General features: G+C 35.3%; 1 protein-coding gene across 4 annotated transcripts in view; it reads left to right on the forward strand.

The window, feature by feature from the left end:
- Positions 1–18721, forward strand: part of gria4a (glutamate receptor, ionotropic, AMPA 4a) — a 128397-nt gene that overhangs the window by 73046 nt on the left and 36630 nt on the right. For all 4 annotated transcript variants that reach the window (XM_079886598.1, XM_079886596.1, XM_079886599.1 and 1 more), the window contains exons 10-11: positions 4798–5004; positions 12768–13141. In XM_079886598.1, coding sequence (XP_079742724.1) covers positions 4798–5004; positions 12768–13141 — 581 coding nt within the window. The remainder of the gene's footprint in view (positions 1–4797; positions 5005–12767; positions 13142–18721) is intronic.

Here is an 18721-nt window from a genome sequence, read left to right on the forward strand (position 1 = left end):
GAAACATTTGAAAAATAATAAATCACCATTGGGACACATGAGATGACCTTGACCTTCAGCCTCCACATTTCTCCTTTCTTAACAGTGTTCGCCACTGGCGTTTCAGATCTCCCACAATGCACTGCAAACTCACACTGAGCCAATCTGATATGAAACGCACACTTTACACAGCTCCACGTTAACTCTGAATAAATAAAACATTTTGTTCCTCATTAAACATATCCGTTGCGTTATATTAGCAGAATTGGTTGCGAATGGCATTTCAAACGAGGACTGTGTAATTACACAATGCGAGCACAAACAAACGAGGCGATTTTTACCACAAATAGACACGTTAATTAATCCGATGAGAGTCCTCGAGTCGATCGAGCGTGAGTGTGACAGATGCAGAGAAGCATATCTCCATGCATAAGCAACACATCCAGATGTGTTTGTGATAGATAGGCAGTGTGTGTGTGTGTGTGTGTGTGTGTGTGTGTGTGTGTGTGTGTGTGTGTGTGTGTGTGTGTGTGGTTTGAAGGGTGGGATGTGGGCTTCAGGCACAGAGAGAGAGAGAGAGAGAGAGAGAGAGAGAGAGAGAGAGAGAGAGAGAGAGAGAGAGAGATTGCTGAGTAACTGATAGCTGTAATTAGTGTAACTCCAGGCTGAGGAGATGTGAGGCGTGTTTCTTCAATGTAACGTTCATTAACTCCACGCCTGCAGACAGAAACATATTTATCTACACTGAAGCCTGTGAGATCACGAGAATAAGCCATTCCGGTCACACACACTCATTCTCTTTTCTCACATTAATGTCCTTTTCACCTGGAAGAGAAGCGGACCGCTGTTAGAGACTGTTTCAGTGGAATTATTCAGTCATAATTCAGTTCATTTCCCTGTTCAGAGTTCAACCGACCCATTAGAGGAATATTCCAACTTAAAGGAATCGTTCATTTATTAAATGAAAATGCAATCATCTTTTACTCGCCGTCATGCCGTTCCAAACCGTGTGACTTTCTTTCTTCTGTGGAACATGAATGGCCCTATTTTAACGATCTGAAACGCAAGTATCAAACGCGAAACGCAAGTAACTTTGTGGGCGTGTCTTGGGTGCTGTTGTTATTATACCGGCAGGATAAATGACTCTTGCGCCCGACGCAAATCTAAAATGGGTTGGTCTGAAGTCGCTTCATTATTCATAGGTGTGGTTTGGGCGTAACGTGAAATAAACCAATCAGAGCGTCATCTCACATTCCCTTTAAGAGCAGGCGCGCTTGTTCCATGGCGGATTGCTATTATAACGGCGGATTCGCCAGACGCACGCCAGGAGCAGTTCACAGCCGAGGAGACCGACGTTCTCGTCAGGGCCGTAAAACACAGAGAAGTGACATTGGGGATGGAGAAACACACACAAATTAGCTTCGGTTAAACAGGCGTATGATAATTTGGGTAAATGTGTAAGCTAGATTTATGCCTATTTTTCACATCTTCATGGACACCGCAATGATTTCCCTCGTGTGGTAATATTTTTCCTTGTAATAATGTATGATTTGCAAAAATGAGAACTGCTGCGTCTGTGTGTAGATGAGAGAAGCAAAGTGTGTGTGTGTTGTGCACACGCTACATTGATTATGGCCAAGCATGCGCCCTTAAAATAGCATCTGAATATCATGCGCAACGCGTCACTGACTTTAGACGAGGTTTCTCCTGGTCTGTGGCGGAATTGTTTTCTGGAACTGCAAAATAGCACCAGGGAACGTTTGCGCTGGAACACGCCTCCTCTTTTCACTGAACCGCCCCCGGGAGCGCAAGTTCATTCTCTAATTTACCGACGTGCGTCTGTGGAGGGAAAAGTCCGCTGTGCGCGGGCGCAAAATAGGAATGATACATGCGTCGGTGTACAAAGTCAATTGCGCTGGGTGCAAGATAGGGCCCTTGGTGTTTAGCATCTATATGCATAATACAAAAGTGGCTGTAAAGCACTAGGGGAGAGCGGGGCACAACGTAACACGGGGCTAGTTGTAACACACTTGTTTTAAATACTTCCACACATGCTAGCATGACAAAACTTGGTGTATTTACTAGTTGCCATATCAACACTGTATAGAGAAAGAATTGCGCCAAAATTCTATATTTTTTTGGAAGATATCCATAGACATTTATTAAACCATAGCAAAAAAATTTCTTGATATAGTTCTTTAATGCTTCGCTAACTAGCAGAAGACACTAGCAGGGTTTAAATCCCAGTTGTGCAGGCGGGGGCATGTTGTCACACTGCGTTACAATGTGCCCCTATTAGAAATATGCTATTATATTCTATACTTTTTTGAATTCTCATGTTAGAAAACATGAGAAAAAGGTGAATAAAGACAGAGAGTCAATGCTCAGAAATTACTAATTATTAATATGTTTTGAACTATGTTGTATAGCTGTGTTTTCCTGTGTTCGTAGTCAAAACTCAAAAATGAGTTTATATTTAATTATTAAAAAATGGCATTATTTTATATGAAAAAGTTAATAATTGTATTTTATTGAGAAAATATTTTAGTTTGTCTTGCATGTTTGTTTGATTAGATCAAATAACATTTTAAGCTATCATATTGTCATGTTACATGGGGCATGTTGTCACATTTCACTTCCATTCTTTCGGGGTATATCAAGAAAAAAGTATATACTGTATTAATAAAACAAAACCACATAATTGTACTAGACATGTGAAATTAATGTGGGAAAAACTAAATACTCTGAACCATAAGTAGATTTACACAAACTGAGAAAGTCAAAAAGTGTTACTTTGTGCCCCGCTCTCCCCTAGAAAAGTCATTTTTGGATATCTATATCAATGAACATCATCGGTGACATCAATAACCACAGATAAAAGCAATTAGCTCCAGTCTCATGTATAGTATAATGTGTTATCGTTTTAATTTGCTGTGCTTTCCACTTTTCTTCTATTCTTCCATCATATATTTATATATTGACTAGTAAATATGTAAAAAAAAAAAAAGACAAGTATATTTATTTTAAACTTTTTGTGCGGTAATACATTATTTATATAATTATTGGTAAATATAAAAATTACTAATTTATTTAAAACTAAAAATCACAAGTATGTTTACTCCAAACACTTTTAGTTCAGTAAATATACTTGTATTTTATTTTTATATAAATTATTCATTTATATATTTTCTAGTAAATATATATTTATTTAAAAATAAATCATACGTATATTTACTCCAAATACACTTTTAGTTCAGTAAATATACTTGTATTTTATTTTTATATAAATTATTAATTTATATATTTTCTAGTAAATATATATTTATTTAAAAATAAATCATACGTATATTTACTCCAAATACACTTTTAGTTTAGAAAATATACTTGTATTTTATTTTTATATAAATTATTCATTTATATATTTTCTAGTAAATATATATTTATTTAAAAATAAGTCACACGTATATTTACTCCAAATACACTTTTTGTTCAGTAAATATACTTTATTTTTTGTTTTAAATAAATTATTAATTTACTAGTAAATATTTACATTAATAATTCATTTAAAAATAAATTACAAGTATATTTAATGTTTAAACTTAACACTTCTTGTTCAGTAAAAACATATTTATTTCTATATGTACTAGTATATATATATAATTTATTTAAAAAGAAATCACAGTATATTTACTCCAAACACAATTTTGTTCAGTATATTACGTAAATATAGAAATTAATAATTTGTTTAAAGTATACTAGTTCAAGTATACTCATGCGAAACACACTTTTCGTCTATTTATACACAATAAGGGACAAAGAAGAAATTATTTCCGACAGTACACCACACATGTGATCCATAAACTAAAAAAACTTTTCTTAAACTTACTTTGTTAACTTATTCTTAAAACATCATGTTTACATTCTGCTCTCATGTGCCTTCATATCCAAAGGAACGAGTTTCCATATCAAAGAGAAAGAAAATGTGGCAACTGAAAGAACATGTAAAACTATGTATAATCACTGTAAAATATTTGACTGTCAAATGAATGTACTTTGACATTTACAGTGTTGTTTGTGTTTTGAATGATAGAGATGTTCTCTTTATTTTATTTTCAATAAGAACTTGTTTAATGTAATTTGCTGTAATTATATCATTTGATCATCATTGACCAGTTGATTATAGTGACTGCACTCTAATGGTTTTAATGAAATCAGTGTTTTTCATTATGTCCTCATAATTCTCACAGGCATTTGTATAAATGTGTTGAAATCGTTCAAATAAATGTTTTGATTTCTAGTGGTAATCTTGTTGGTCATTCATGGCCCATAATGAGTGTCCTACACAAGAGTACTAGTAAGTACACTGCATTTAGGGAACACACATTCATGTATGTATAATGTATATCCCAACAAACTCATGTGATGTTTATGAGTGAGTATTAATGAAGTTACTAAATTGAATAATAAATGGATTTTTATTATATAACATTTTAGATAACCATCTATACTAGTAAAGAATCTAAAAACCAGAACACTGATGTGAAGAAACTATAATGAAACAAAGACTTTTTAATCTCTAAGAATCTTCATTTTTAAAAGTGTATAAAGAAGTTGGTGTTCCAAAGTTCCAAGGTTCCAAAGAACCTTCATTTTTAAAAGTGTAATAAGTTGGTGTTCCAAAGTTCCAAAGAACTTTCATTTTTCAAAGTGTAATCAATAATACAGTTTAATTCTGAGGTCAGCTTGACCATCCCTACCCACCTCTCTCTGTGCGCGTGTGTGTGTGTGTGTGTGTGTGTGTGTGCCGTGTGTGTTTAGGAAGGACCATACGTGATGTATAAGAAGAACTGGGAGATGTATGAAGGGAACGACCAGTTTGAAGGATACTGCGTGGATCTGGCGTCCGAGATTGCCAAGCACATTGGCATCAAGTACAAGATCTCCATTGTTCCGGATGGGAAGTACGGAGCCAGGGATCCAGAGACGAAGATCTGGAACGGCATGGTTGGGGAGCTGGTGTACGGGGTGAGAAGAGTGTGTGTGTGTGTGTGTGTGTTTAAGATACATGCATATTTAAACTAATGCTGAAAAGTCTTTGAAGCCTCTTCTGCTCATCAAGGCTACATTTATTGGATTAAAAATACGGTAAAAAAGTGAATATTGTAAAAATATTATTGCAATTGAAAATAACTTGTTTTCTAGGTGAATATATTGTTAAACTGTAATTTATTCCTGCGATCAAAGCTGAATTTTCAGCATCATTACTCCAGTGTCACATGATCTCTCTAATATATTTGCTGTTGTTATTGTTCACTAAAACAAAAGCTATTAACAGTTTCGTTTTGTGTAATTGAATTAAAGCTGGAATATAATTAAATATAAATATTAGATGGAAAAACTCAAACCTAAATTTAAGGAAAATTGGCAACTAACTGAAATAAATATGTTTAATAAGTACTAAAATGACTAAAACTGATATAAAATAAAATAAAATACAAAAACTGAAAATGGAAGCTAATATAAAACGTCAATAAATACTATAAATAATACCATAATAACAGATGAGACCTTATTGTAAAGCATTACATGTTTACAAAAGCGGATTAGTTAGATTAGCATATGTTTGCTCACATTGTTTGCAGACAACTATTGAATTTAATTTAATCGTAAGTCAATTTGCATCTTTAATTTCCCACCAATAAGACAAAACACAGTACAAACAAGAAAATTAGGCCGAGAAAGAAATTGGTTTCCATGAACAAACAGCACATTCTCTAATTTCAGTGTGTAAATCCTCCGCCAGAACTGAAGGTGTCTAAGACTGTTGTCAGGGACGTTTGGTTTATACTGTTTACACTGCGTTTGGTTTATACTCGGGGCGTTTTCTCTTTTAAACGCAGGCCAGGAGTATTAACACCATTATTCAGCGCGCAAGTACATAAAATCAGTCACCGGTACGTCCCGTCTCTGACATCTCGCTGCGACTCCAACAGCGAAAGGCAAACGCTCCTGCCGTGGAGTGTTAATGAGCTCAGGGAGACTACAGATGCACATCTTTCTGCCCCATTAAACACCCTCATCCCAACACACACTCTCATCCGCCGATACACTCTCCGAAGAGCTCCACGAGAGGGTCGCAAACGTCACAGTGGCATTCAAAATCTCCACAGGAAGATTTATAGATTTAACGATAACGGATAAACCTTTCACGAGAGAACAGAGAGTGTTAAACTAAATTATTAAACACTTGTGTGTGATGACCACTGAACTGTATATTTCACCACTGCTATTGACCACCAGTGCTGGTTTCATGTCTTTCATTGTGTCCTTATTTTACACATATTCCAATAATTCCAGCTATTCTCCATTGTTTATTTATTTAGCAAGTAATGAGAGGATAATGTACAGTCATGCTGTAAAAAAAAGTTGTTTTTACAGAAAAATTGGCAGCTGTGGTTGCCGGAAAACAGGAAAAAAGGAAACAATTTGACTGATCAAACAATTGTTGTAATTTACAAAATTATAAAAAAAAGTCCTTTAAATTTTAATCATTTTTTCACAGTGCAGTCGATATGGCAAAACAAAACCCTTCAGGATTATCCTCATCACCTGTCTAGGTTTATTTTGCAACAATGGCTGGTTAAATGTACATTATCCGTTACATTTTAAAAGGTCATGATGTAAGAAATCAAATTTGCCTTGATATATAAGAGGTCTTTGTACCATTAAAGCTTAACTCTCGCCAAAATGCAACCTAGGGTCTTTTTGTGAATCTACTCGAGGCAAACTTTCGTTTAAAAGCATAATTAGGATGGAAACGCCAGTTTTAAGTTTGACCGTATTTTCGTTTTCGGTTAAAATGCCTTGTGAATGGGAGTGAATGGGGCACGACTATGATAGCATCAAAATCCCTATTTTTAAAACACAAAGAAGGCTCGACACAACATGAAACTTTGCTGGAAGTATCACCACACATGAACTCCAGCATTGAGAACAGTGTTTGTGTTCACAGAGTTTACTAAAAAGAAAGATTTTGAACAACTCACTGTGTTTCCGTCCGCCGGCATTTTGTCAGTCAAAAATAGTCGATCTCCGAAAGCAACGTAACAGGGAGGAGAGTAAAGATGGAAAGCTCCTAAAGCTTAGTTACATATAAATTCACGGATAATTTGTTGTTTTGTCGTTAGTGAAAATCAATATTGACCTTGTATTTGAAAAAGGATCCTCATATAAGAAGCAATACTAAAATTCAGAGTCAGTTCATTCGCATTCGGAGATCGACTATTTTTGACTGACTAAATGCCGGCGGACACAGAGACAGTGAGTTGTTCAAAATCTTTCTTTTTAGTAAACTCTGTGAACACACACACTGTTCTCAATGCTGGAGTTCATGTGTAGAGCCCCTGGTGATACTGAGAGATGGGCATAAATACATGGAAATGCATTTAAAATACAAATACAAAATACTGTGTGGAAAAATTTATTTAAATACAAATACAGTATTTTGTATTTTGAAAATACACAAAATACATGTGAAATTGGCCATCCAGTCTTTCTTTCTTTCTTTCTTTCTTTCTGGCAATTACAAATACACTTATGCAAAATAGCAGCCATTTATATAGGCTACTTATTTCTGGTTACAATGTAGTCTATTACTTGTGGTGTGAACACTATTAAACAACTCATACTGTATGTAAAACTGTGGGAACCTTTTCTGCTATCTAGCAAAGAATATGGATGGGCGATATGACCAAAATCTCAATTTTACTTCACAGTAACAATATCATGGTTTCACAATTCTCAATATCATTTGATTCCACAGCATAAACTGAATTTCAAACTCTTTTGAGTTTTTTGTTGTTGTTGTTGTTTTGTTTGTTTTTTGCAGGTAGTCCAATGCTTTTTAAGTAATTTTATGTACATTTTATTTGTTTCTATAAGTTTATTAAAATTAGAAAATGTATCAAATTTAAAATTAGAATTAATTTAGATTAATTTGACACTATTTACCCCTTTTTTATTATTATTTTTATTATTAAAATCTGAAGATTTTTGTGGCGTATCATTCATCAATGCTTCTTTTTCCACTCCAACGTTCCAATAATCCCTGAATACTAAAAGCTGCACGGATAAATTTGCTTACCCCACAAATAGGCCCATCTATGCAAACGATTTAGAAAAAGCTCCATCAATTCAAACTTTATATCAGATATGTAGTGTCATATCACCCAGCCCTAACATGCAGTAATGCTTTAAACACATTTGACAAGCTAGTTGATCAAATTCAACTATTCTTTCTTTTATTCTTTCATGTTGACTGAAGTGAATAATGCACTATTTTAACTTTAATCAACAAGTAGAATTGATCATGACATTCTCACCTTATAAAAAAAAGAAAAAAAGAGATTGCTGATCCAATGTTGAGCTAGTGAATGTCTGAATTGATGCACAAAATCAATTCCCTGATAAAGAGGTTGACTGGCAAAAAGTATTTTATGTATTTTGAAAATACAAAAATACTCATCTTAAATGTATTTAAATACAAATTACATTTGATTTTTTCCAAAGGCTTTAAAATACAAAATAGTATTTTGTATTTCAAATACGTATTTTAAATACATGTATCTGAAATGCTGCCCATCCCTGAGTCAAGGAACATATAGAAAAATCCTTGTCATGATCACTTTAAATGCACAATTCCTGGAGAAGTCCTACAAAAACCATCATAATGATATCAGGGTATATGCATGCACAGCAAACTCCACAGCCAGCCAGATTCATTACCATACACTACTCCTCACACTTACATAAGAAATGACCCACAAACCCAGACTGTTATGATTACATCATCATCAAATATTGAGAGGAATAGTTCATTAATTTCCTCATAAAAGACATTAAGTGAACTGCATAATCTACAGCGCCATAACAATAGAAATGATATTGTCCTTGCAGTCAGCAATGAATATGATCACATACAGAGTCTGGCACTGAGAAAGAATACATAATTGAAATAATTGTGTTTTCTTCTCCGACTGCTCACAAAAACAAACTCACAGAGCGAACGGTGTAGAACGATTCACACACAAATAACTGGTTCTCTCACTAGCTATGTTTCCATACAACTATTTTATGTGCATTTTGGGATGTCGCATAAATAAAATGCTGGACGGACGGAGTTTTAAGATGCGCATAAACTCGAAACATTTGCATAAAAAACTTTTGAGCTCAACTGAGGCGGATACATGAAGACATGCGCATAAACTATGTTGGAAACACATTTACCAAATAAGTCAATCGATGCAAAACAACAACAAAACTCATGCGACTTTGCCTAAACAGAGGACATGATTGGATGACTGGACTAACCAGCGGACCAATCGCATCGCAGCATCTCAAACGTTGGTCATCAGAATGATTTATGATGGAGGAAAAAAGCAGCAACTTCCATTTTTATTACAGTTTTTACTGCAATTTCCCAGGATGAGACGATTTGTTCTCTTGAACATATGGGATAGAAACATTGCTTTATTCGTAATGTTATTATTTTATGCGATATTCCAATTTTGCGCTTAAGATTTTGCAGTTCTTTGAATGGAAACATGCATAGCTCGTAAATCAGTCAGTACAGTTAATAAATTTACATTAATTTAACTAATACGTGTTATTTTTCTATTAACTTATTTTATAACGTTATGTAATGTTAATGCAATATATTTAAATAACGTCAATAAAATATTTTAAAAAATATATTTGTAAAATATTATTACTTTTTATATTCTATAAAAACTAACTTTTTACATTCTATTTATATTAACATTATTTTATATTTTAATGTTAATATAAAAATATAAAAGGAAATAAGATTTTTCACATGATATTATTTTATTTATATATTAATATACCATATTATTATATATAATAAATATGTTTTAAAAAAATAGTAATATTATTAGTAGTGTTATTAAAATTAAATTTAACTAACTAATGCGTTTTTTTCTAACTTTATTTTTCTATTAACATATTTTATAACGTTGTGTAATGTTAATGCAATATATTTAAATAACGTCAATATAAAATATTTAAAAAATATATATTTGTAAAATATTATTACTTTTTATATTCTATAAAAACGTACTTTTTATATTCTTTTTATATTAACATTATTTTATATTTTAATGTTAATATAAAAAAATATAAAAGGAAATAAGATTTTTCACATTATATTATTTTATTTATATTTTAATATACCATATTATATATAAAAAAACAAATATGTTTTGAAAAAATAGTAATATTATTTGTAGTGTTATTAACATTAAAATGTTAGAGAAAACAGGTGTGTTTTTCAGTATATAATTAGAACTGATTTTTGTTTTCTGCAAAAAAGAAAAAAAGTACAATTGTTGTTTTTTCCTTGATATAATTTCATTAACATTCATTCAACGACATCTAAAAAGTAAGCTGACAAATATGTCAAAAGAGCTTTTTTTTTATGTAGTAAATATTCAAGGAAAATCTGGTACACACAGACTTGCAATATTGACAATTTTCTAATCCTTTTGTTTATTTTTTTTTGCTTTGCACGACATGTTTTGATTAATCTAAACGCTGAGTTTGGTTCAAGGCTTAAAACTCCTCATTAAGGAATTGTTTGCAACACAGCTGGAGAAAATAAATGGGAAATGCATTTTCAGAACCAATGCCGCTGAAAAAGCATATACACTTTCTCTCTTTCTACACATTCAGTGGGAGTGAGGATGTCACTCTCTCTCTCACACACACACACACACACCCGAATTATGCTTTACAGGACATGCGAATTCAGACATAACTCACATGAAATTACACGAGCCAAATCTGGTCCTCAGTTCCAGCTTGTGAAACTGCAGAAAATAAATGTTAATTATGAGCTTTGGGATCCTTAAGGGATTGTTTTGTTGGAATAAAACCCTGCTCAGCGTCACAGACTCTCTATCCCGTGTCTCGAGGCGCAGACGTGCTTCACAGATTTCGGATCTGACCTCTCGTTCCCTGTATTGCTAGTGGCCTATAATTAAATCTAGCAGCGAAACCACTTCTTGTATTCCTACAGGACCAAGAGGGCCGAAACATTCCCTGCTTCCTCCGTGACCTTTCGCTGGTATTAAATATTACTGTACTGATCCCCAAGAGCCTCCATTCATTGATAAAACCGTCTCCATTTACAACTGCTTGAATCCGGGCCTTTTTAAACTTGCAAAATGCTTCACTGCAGTAAATGGGAAGAGCATCTTGACATTTTAACATCTTGACCCGTTAGGAAAGGCAGGATGGTGGAAAGCACCGCTGTGATAAAGACTGTGTTTGGACACGCTGATGCCACGGTACCGCTACTGTTGAACGTGTGTTTTCGTGTGAAATTGGCTCACTCAAAGCACTTTATGTTTAACACCCCATCTCTCTCTAAGCCTTTATCTGATATAACCCGGTCTTCACGATTCCTGAGGTTCTGGTGACCTTAAACGTTAACGGGTCAGACGGATATATGTTTTATTTTAGATCAGTTGGTGTCTCGGGTCAGTGGGAAAATTGCTGCCTTCATTTCTCTACGATATTAAAACATAAAAAAAAAAGTAATATTCTACAGTTTTAAATGTTTTTGCTATTGTACATTTAAATGGCTTTCTTTTGAACTTTCTCTTCATCATAGAATCATGAAGAATGTATGATATTAAGCAGCAAAAACGTTGATCATTTTGATAACATTGATTTCTTAAGGAATAAACAGGAATAAATTAAAATTTTAAATATAATAGAAAACAGTTCTTTTGGATTGTAATATTTCACAATATTACTGGTTTGTACTGTATTTTTGATTAAATAAATACAACTCTAAGAAGGTAGTGTATATTAGTGTGTATAATATAGATAGATAGATAGAGACTGTATATACGTGTGTGTGTGTGTGTGTGTTTAAATGGATAGTTCATCCAAAAATTAATGTTGTCATTTACTCGCCTTGTAAACCTTTATGACTTTATGTTTTTTTGTCCGTACAATTAAAGTCAATGGGGTCCAAAGTTGTATACTTCAAAATATCTTCTGTTGGGCTTAGAATGACATACGGGCAAAGTTAACAATGACAGAATTTCATTTTTGCCTGAACTATCCTTTTAAATACACAACAAACACTGAAAAATCATCTAAATATATATTTAAAAAAAAAAACAGCAATGCTAGAAAACGATGTTCACATGAGACTTTGAAATCTGTTTTTTTCCTCCAGTAACGACAACAAAAAGTAGTCAGACATGACCTCACTGAATAAACAGTCATTTTTCAATAAATGTGACCCAGGATCACAAAACCAGTCATAAGGGTATATCTGTGCCAACAATTGTATGGGTCAAAATTAGCGATTTTTCTTTTATGCCAAAAATCATTAGGATATTCAGTAAAGATCATGTTCCATGAAGATATTTTGTCAAATTTCCTACCGTAAATATATAAAATTGATTTTTGTGAGTGGATGCAGCAACACCGAGGACTTCATTTGGACAACTTTAAAGGAGATTTTCTCAATATTTAGATTTTTTTGCTCCCTCAGATTTCAGATTTGTATTAATTGCATCTCGGCCAAATATTGTCCTACCCTAACAAACCATATGGAAAGCTTATTTACTCAGCTTTCAGATGATATATAAATCTCAATTTCAAAACAAATTGACCCTCATGACATGGTTTTGCGCTCCAGGGTCACAAATAATCTGAATGGAAACATCAGAACGTTTTCTTTTCTCCCACAGAAAGCGGAAATCGCTGTGGCCCCTTTAACAATCACTCTGGTCCGGGAGGAGGTGATCGATTTCTCCAAGCCCTTCATGAGTCTGGGCATCTCCATCATGATCAAGAAGCCGCAGAAGTCCAAACCCGGCGTCTTCTCCTTCCTGGACCCGCTGGCCTACGAGATCTGGATGTGCATCGTGTTCGCCTACATCGGCGTGAGCGTGGTGCTCTTCCTGGTCAGCCGCTTCAGCCCGTACGAGTGGCACACCGAGGAGCCCGAGGACGGCTCCGACGGTCCGCCCAGCGACCAGCCCCCCAACGAGTTCGGCATCTTCAACAGTCTCTGGTTCTCTCTGGGCGCCTTCATGCAGCAGGGCTGCGACTTCACACCCCGGTAAAGCGGATGGATGGATGGATGGATGGATGGATGGATGGATTTAATGCCATGTCAGCATCTAAGGCTATTTGCATGGCAAAAAAATTCAATTACAAAAATACAAATATCATATACATACAATAAAACCAAGCAAACAAACACAAGTCATATTATAATTTTTTTTTTTTTTAATTAACATATGATAAAAAATCCAAAACCTTTTCAGCCATAGGGCCCTATCTTGCACCCAGCGCAATTGACTTTGTACACCGAGGCATGTATCATTCCTATTTTGCACCCGACACGCAGCGGACTTTTCCCTCCACAGACGCACGTCGGTAAACTAGGGAATGAACTTGCGCTCCCGGGGGCGGTTCAGCGCAAAGAGGAGGCGTGTTCCAGCGCAAACGTTCCCTGGTGCTATTTTGCAGTTTCAGAAAACAATTCCGCCACTGACCAGGAGAAACCGAGTCTAAAGTCAGTGGCGCGTTCAGATGCTATTTTAAGGGCGCATGCTTGGCCATAATGTTCTCTTAATCTTTGCTTATCTCACCTACACACAGACTCAGCAGTTCCAATTTTTGCAAACCATACATAATTACAAGGAAAAATATTAACACACAAGGGAAATCATTGTGGTGTCCATGAAGATGTGAAAAATAGGCATAAATCTAGCTTACACATTTACCCAAATTATCATACGCCTGTTTAACCGAAGCTAATTTGGGTGTGTTTCTCCATCCCCAATGTCACTTCTCTGTGTTTTACGGCCCTGACAAGAACGTCGGTCTCCTCGGCTGTGAACCGCTCCTGGCGAATCCGCCGTTATAATAGCAATCCGCCATGGAACAAGCGCGCCTGCTCTTAAAGGGAATGTGAGATGTCGCTCTGATTGGTTTATTTCACGTTACGCCCAAACCACACCTATGAATAATGAAGCTACTTCAGACCAACACATTTTAGATTTGCGTCGGGCGCAAGAGTCATTTATCCCGCCGGTATAATAACAACAGCGCCCAAGACACGCCCACAAAGTTACTTGCGTTTGATACTTGCATTTCACATCGTTAAAATAGGGCCCCTAATCTTACTAAATAAGTCCTTAAGTGAAATAACTTCATAAAAGAGCATTCTACTTGTATTAAACCCAGGACAGTCCAATAAAACACGTTTAACAGAGAGGGGAATCTTACAAAACATGCATAGAGTTGGGTCTTTACCTTTAAGCAAAAACACGAGTCAAACTTGTATGACCTATACGACATCTGGTGAATACCACTTGATCAGATCTAGTTTTAAGAGATATTAAAAGTCTGTTTGAAATTGCACTGGCACTACAGCTGCACGATTAATCGTAATATACCCAAATGGTTCCACTTTATTTCGATAGTCCAAATCAAATCAAAGCATTTTCGGACAAACTGTGCAGCCATACAAACAAGCTCAGCAAACCTGGAGCTTTTCCCCCCTTAACTACTTGTAATATTTACTAGTAATATTTATTGTTTTGTTTAACATTTTTACTTAGTAATAATACTAATACGAATAATACATTTAATTTTTGTTTAATTTTTTTTTTTTTTTTCAATAATAAAATGTGATTTTAACTGAAAGGCATCTTCAGAGTCTGGAAAACATGAAGTGTAGTTAGCAACAGCTTTGAAAACAAGCACATATGCTTCATGTAGAGCTTTTTAAAGTAGTGGCCCATTAACTGCAGTTTCTCACAGTATTTTCAGGCGTTTGCTAAGTGCTCATAAAACTGTCAAGGGATGGAGTGTGTGATCACATCTGTCAGCGAGTGAACGCAACAGCCCCGCCATCTCAGCCGTGCTAAAGACCTCATCGACTCTCTGTAAACAACGAGTACTGTAGATGTGTTCAGACAGTGATGCTGATGTCTGATACAGGCGAAATCAAGCGCTACTAGCAACTAACAGTACAGTGAGGTGACAATTTCCAGCACGATTTCATCTGACTGCATTACATTTTTTGGCAAAAACACTTTCAATATATGCTCATGTTAAATATTCTCTGAGATTTTCTCATTTTCTTGAGTATGTCTACCATTAATGCAAATATTACGCACTTCTCTAGACCCTTCGGACCAAACGATTAATGAGGGCAACGGTACACCTGAGCAGAACAAAGCTCTCTCACAGACGTTTTCAATGTTTTTAAACCTGAAAAACAACGAAATGGTCAAAGACATCCATTCATTCACACACACATATATACATATCTTTGTGTACTTTTTTATATTCTTATATATGCACACAATATTGTGCATTTAATGGCATTATTTTATTGTTTCATAAATGACGGGAAAGCGTTGTTTCATAAATTACGGAAAAGCGTTGGTTCATAAATGACGGAAAATTCAGTCAATGACTGAAACGCATTGTTTTGTAAATGACGGAAAAGCGTTGGTTCATAAATGACGGAAAAGCGTTGCCTCATAAATTACGGAAAATTCAGTCAATGAAGGAAAAGCATTGTTTTGTAAATGATGGAAAAGCGTTGGTTCATAAATTACGGAAAAGCGTTGGTTCATAAATGACGGAAAAGCGTTGCCTCAAATTACGGAAAATTCAGTCAATGAAGGAAAAGCATTGTTTCGTAAATAATGGAAAGGCGTTGGTTCATAAATTACGGAAAAGTGTCGGTTCATAAATGACGGAAAATTCAGTCAATGAAGGAAAAGCGTTGGTTCATAAATGACGGAAAAGCGTTGGTTCATAAATGACGGAAAAGCGTTGCCTCAAATTACGGAAAATTCAGTCAATGAAGGAAAAGCATTGTTTCGTAAATAATGGAAAGGCGTTGGTTCATAAATTACGGAAAAGTGTCGGTTCATAAATGACGGAAAATTCAGTCAATGACGGAAAAGCGTTGGTTCATAAATGACGGAAAAGCGTTGGTTCATAACTTACGGAAAATTCAGTCAATGAAGGAAAAGCATTGTTTCGTAAATGACGGAAAAGCGTTGGTTCATAAATGACGGAAAAGCGTTGCCTCAAATTACGGAAAATTCAGTCAATGAAGGAAAAGCATTGTTTCGTAAATAATGGAAAAGCGTTGGTTCATAAATGACGGAAAAGTGTCGGTTCATAAATGACGGAAAATTCGGTCAATGACGGAAAAGCGTTGGTTCATAAATGACGGAAAAGCGTTGGTTCATAACTTACGGAAAATTCAGTCAATGAAGGAAAAGCATTGTTTCGTAAATGATGGAAAAGCGTTGGTTCATAAATTACGGAAAAGCGTTGGTTCATAACTTACGGAAAATTCAGTCAATGAAGGAAAAGCATTGTTTCATAAATGACGGAAAAGCGTTGGTTCATAAATTACGGAAAAGCGTTGGTTCATAAATGACGGAAAATTCAGTCAATGACGGAAAAGCATTGTTTCGTAAATGACGGAAAAGCGTTGGTTCATAAATTACGGAAAAGCGTTGGTTCATAAATTATGGAAAATTCAGTCAATGACGGAAAAGCATTGTTTTATAAATGACTGAAAAGCGTTGGTTCATAAATGACGGAAAATTCAGTCAATGACGGAAAAGCATTGTTTCATAAATGACGGAAAAGCATTGTTTTATAAATGACGGAAAAGCGTTGGTTCATAAATGACGGAAAATTCAGTCACTGATGGAAAAGCATTGTTTCGTAAATGACGAAAATTCTGTCATTGGCAGGAAAGAGGTAAAGGTCAGTCAGCGTGCTCATGCTACACATCTTTCATTCAGGTTTTCCACCACACATGAAAAGCTCCAATAGGCACGATCTCCAGTAATGCACACGGCAGATCTTTCCTCGTCTGAAGTGGGAAGCGGATAATGCCTTTGCTTTTGTCTGCTCCGACCAAAGGGCTCCCCAGAAGCACAAAAATTTAAGTTGGACTTTTGCCGTCTGCGTCCGGGAATAAACCGCAGCTCACCGTCTCAGCTTCCTTCAAGACAAACATTAAACTTTCATCCCTGCAGCTGCATGGCAGAAAAATCACACTTTATTTTTAGAATATTCATAAGAATATAGCATTTTATTATTGATAGCTGGAGAATGCGGCACGATGAAAAATTGATGTCCGGGGTTCGGGGAAAGGCAAGGCCGCAGAACTGCACAAATTACCAGAGTCTGCCCCAGAAAAACAGAAACAGTGCAAGAGTGGCGAGTGGGTGAAGTTGTGAATATGATCTTACTGTTGTTCTACAATAACATTTTCACACCTTTTCTTATGAAACATTTACGTTGCACTATCATGGCTCTGTGTGTGTTGTAACGCAGGACTTAAACCTGTGTCAGGGAACCCATAGCTATAAAAAAACACAGTTCCTGCCAAACGCTGCCGGCTTCAAAGGCTGTTTTCACCTGCAGAGCACACACAGATAACCAGCCTGCCGTCGGGGGGGTTTCTGAGAGGTTAATGGTGTCAGAAGCGTTCAGATTCTCTGAAACGTGGCATTAGCATTAGCCTGGTCAGCAGCTCTGTGCATTAAAGGACATTACTGATCCGCACTTCTACACAGAAACTCTTTTAGTACACTCACACACACACACTTTCTACTGGACTCTTTCTTCTTTCTTGTAGATTACCCATGAAACATACAGAGGGACGGAGCTATTTTTAAATGAATGTACTGTCAATTCACATTTCATCATCTAAATGATGGAACACTCACCAAGCGCCAAATGAGAGTAAAACACAGTTTGAGCGAGCATATGCAATGATGCCAATCACCAGTTGGCCTGTAACATTTAAATGACTTCTAACAATGCAATGCTGTGAGAACATGAACGTGAACAAACATGAACGATGCTCGTGCCAGTGCTGCATTGTCTCTAAAGTTTAAGCCTTGCCAATTTAAATAATTAAGTGCGTTACTCTGTGTGCAAACATCCAAAGCTCGCGCCTAGAAAAGTTGCGTCTATAAGACAACACGCGAATACTAAATTAAGCACCGTTTAACGTCTTCTTGCACTTGAACGGACAAATTAAAACAAACTGATGTCAAACAATGCCCGTCTCTGGTAAACATAGTCGGTTGTGTCTTAAGGGAACGTAAACAGTTGAGAAAGATAACGCACGTGTATCATTAGATTGGCTCTTAAAGTGACAGCAGCCTAATAAACCTGATGCCGTCTGCGTTTATAATGTTAATCAACACAGGACAAAGACAAAATCACACAATTAACTTTAATAAAGATTTATCTCTGTTTAACTTATGCAGTGAAGACTATGCAGTGTTATTTTACATTTGATTACTTAATTTATTAAATTATAAAATTTCTGTATCTGGAAAGTGAATTTTCACATGTATCTAAAATCTATATTTATTATATTTAAATAACATTCTTAGAACATTCTTTGCTATTCAGTATATTTTGTTTCCTTCCAAAAAATAAATTACTAACTAAGACAACTAAACAGTTAAATGAAGTCAAATCAATAACACAACTGTTAAGCATGTAGGCTTACAAGCAAGTAATTAAGTTATAAGTTAGGTTACAAATATGTTATTACTTATTAGTTAAGTATAATTATTAAATCATTTAATTATTGCAATAAAAAGCAAAAAATAAATGATTTACGTAAAAA

This window comes from Squalius cephalus (assembly GCF_949319135.1).
Source record: "Squalius cephalus genome assembly, chromosome: 11".
NCBI classification, from domain to species: Eukaryota; Metazoa; Chordata; class Actinopteri; order Cypriniformes; family Leuciscidae; genus Squalius; species Squalius cephalus.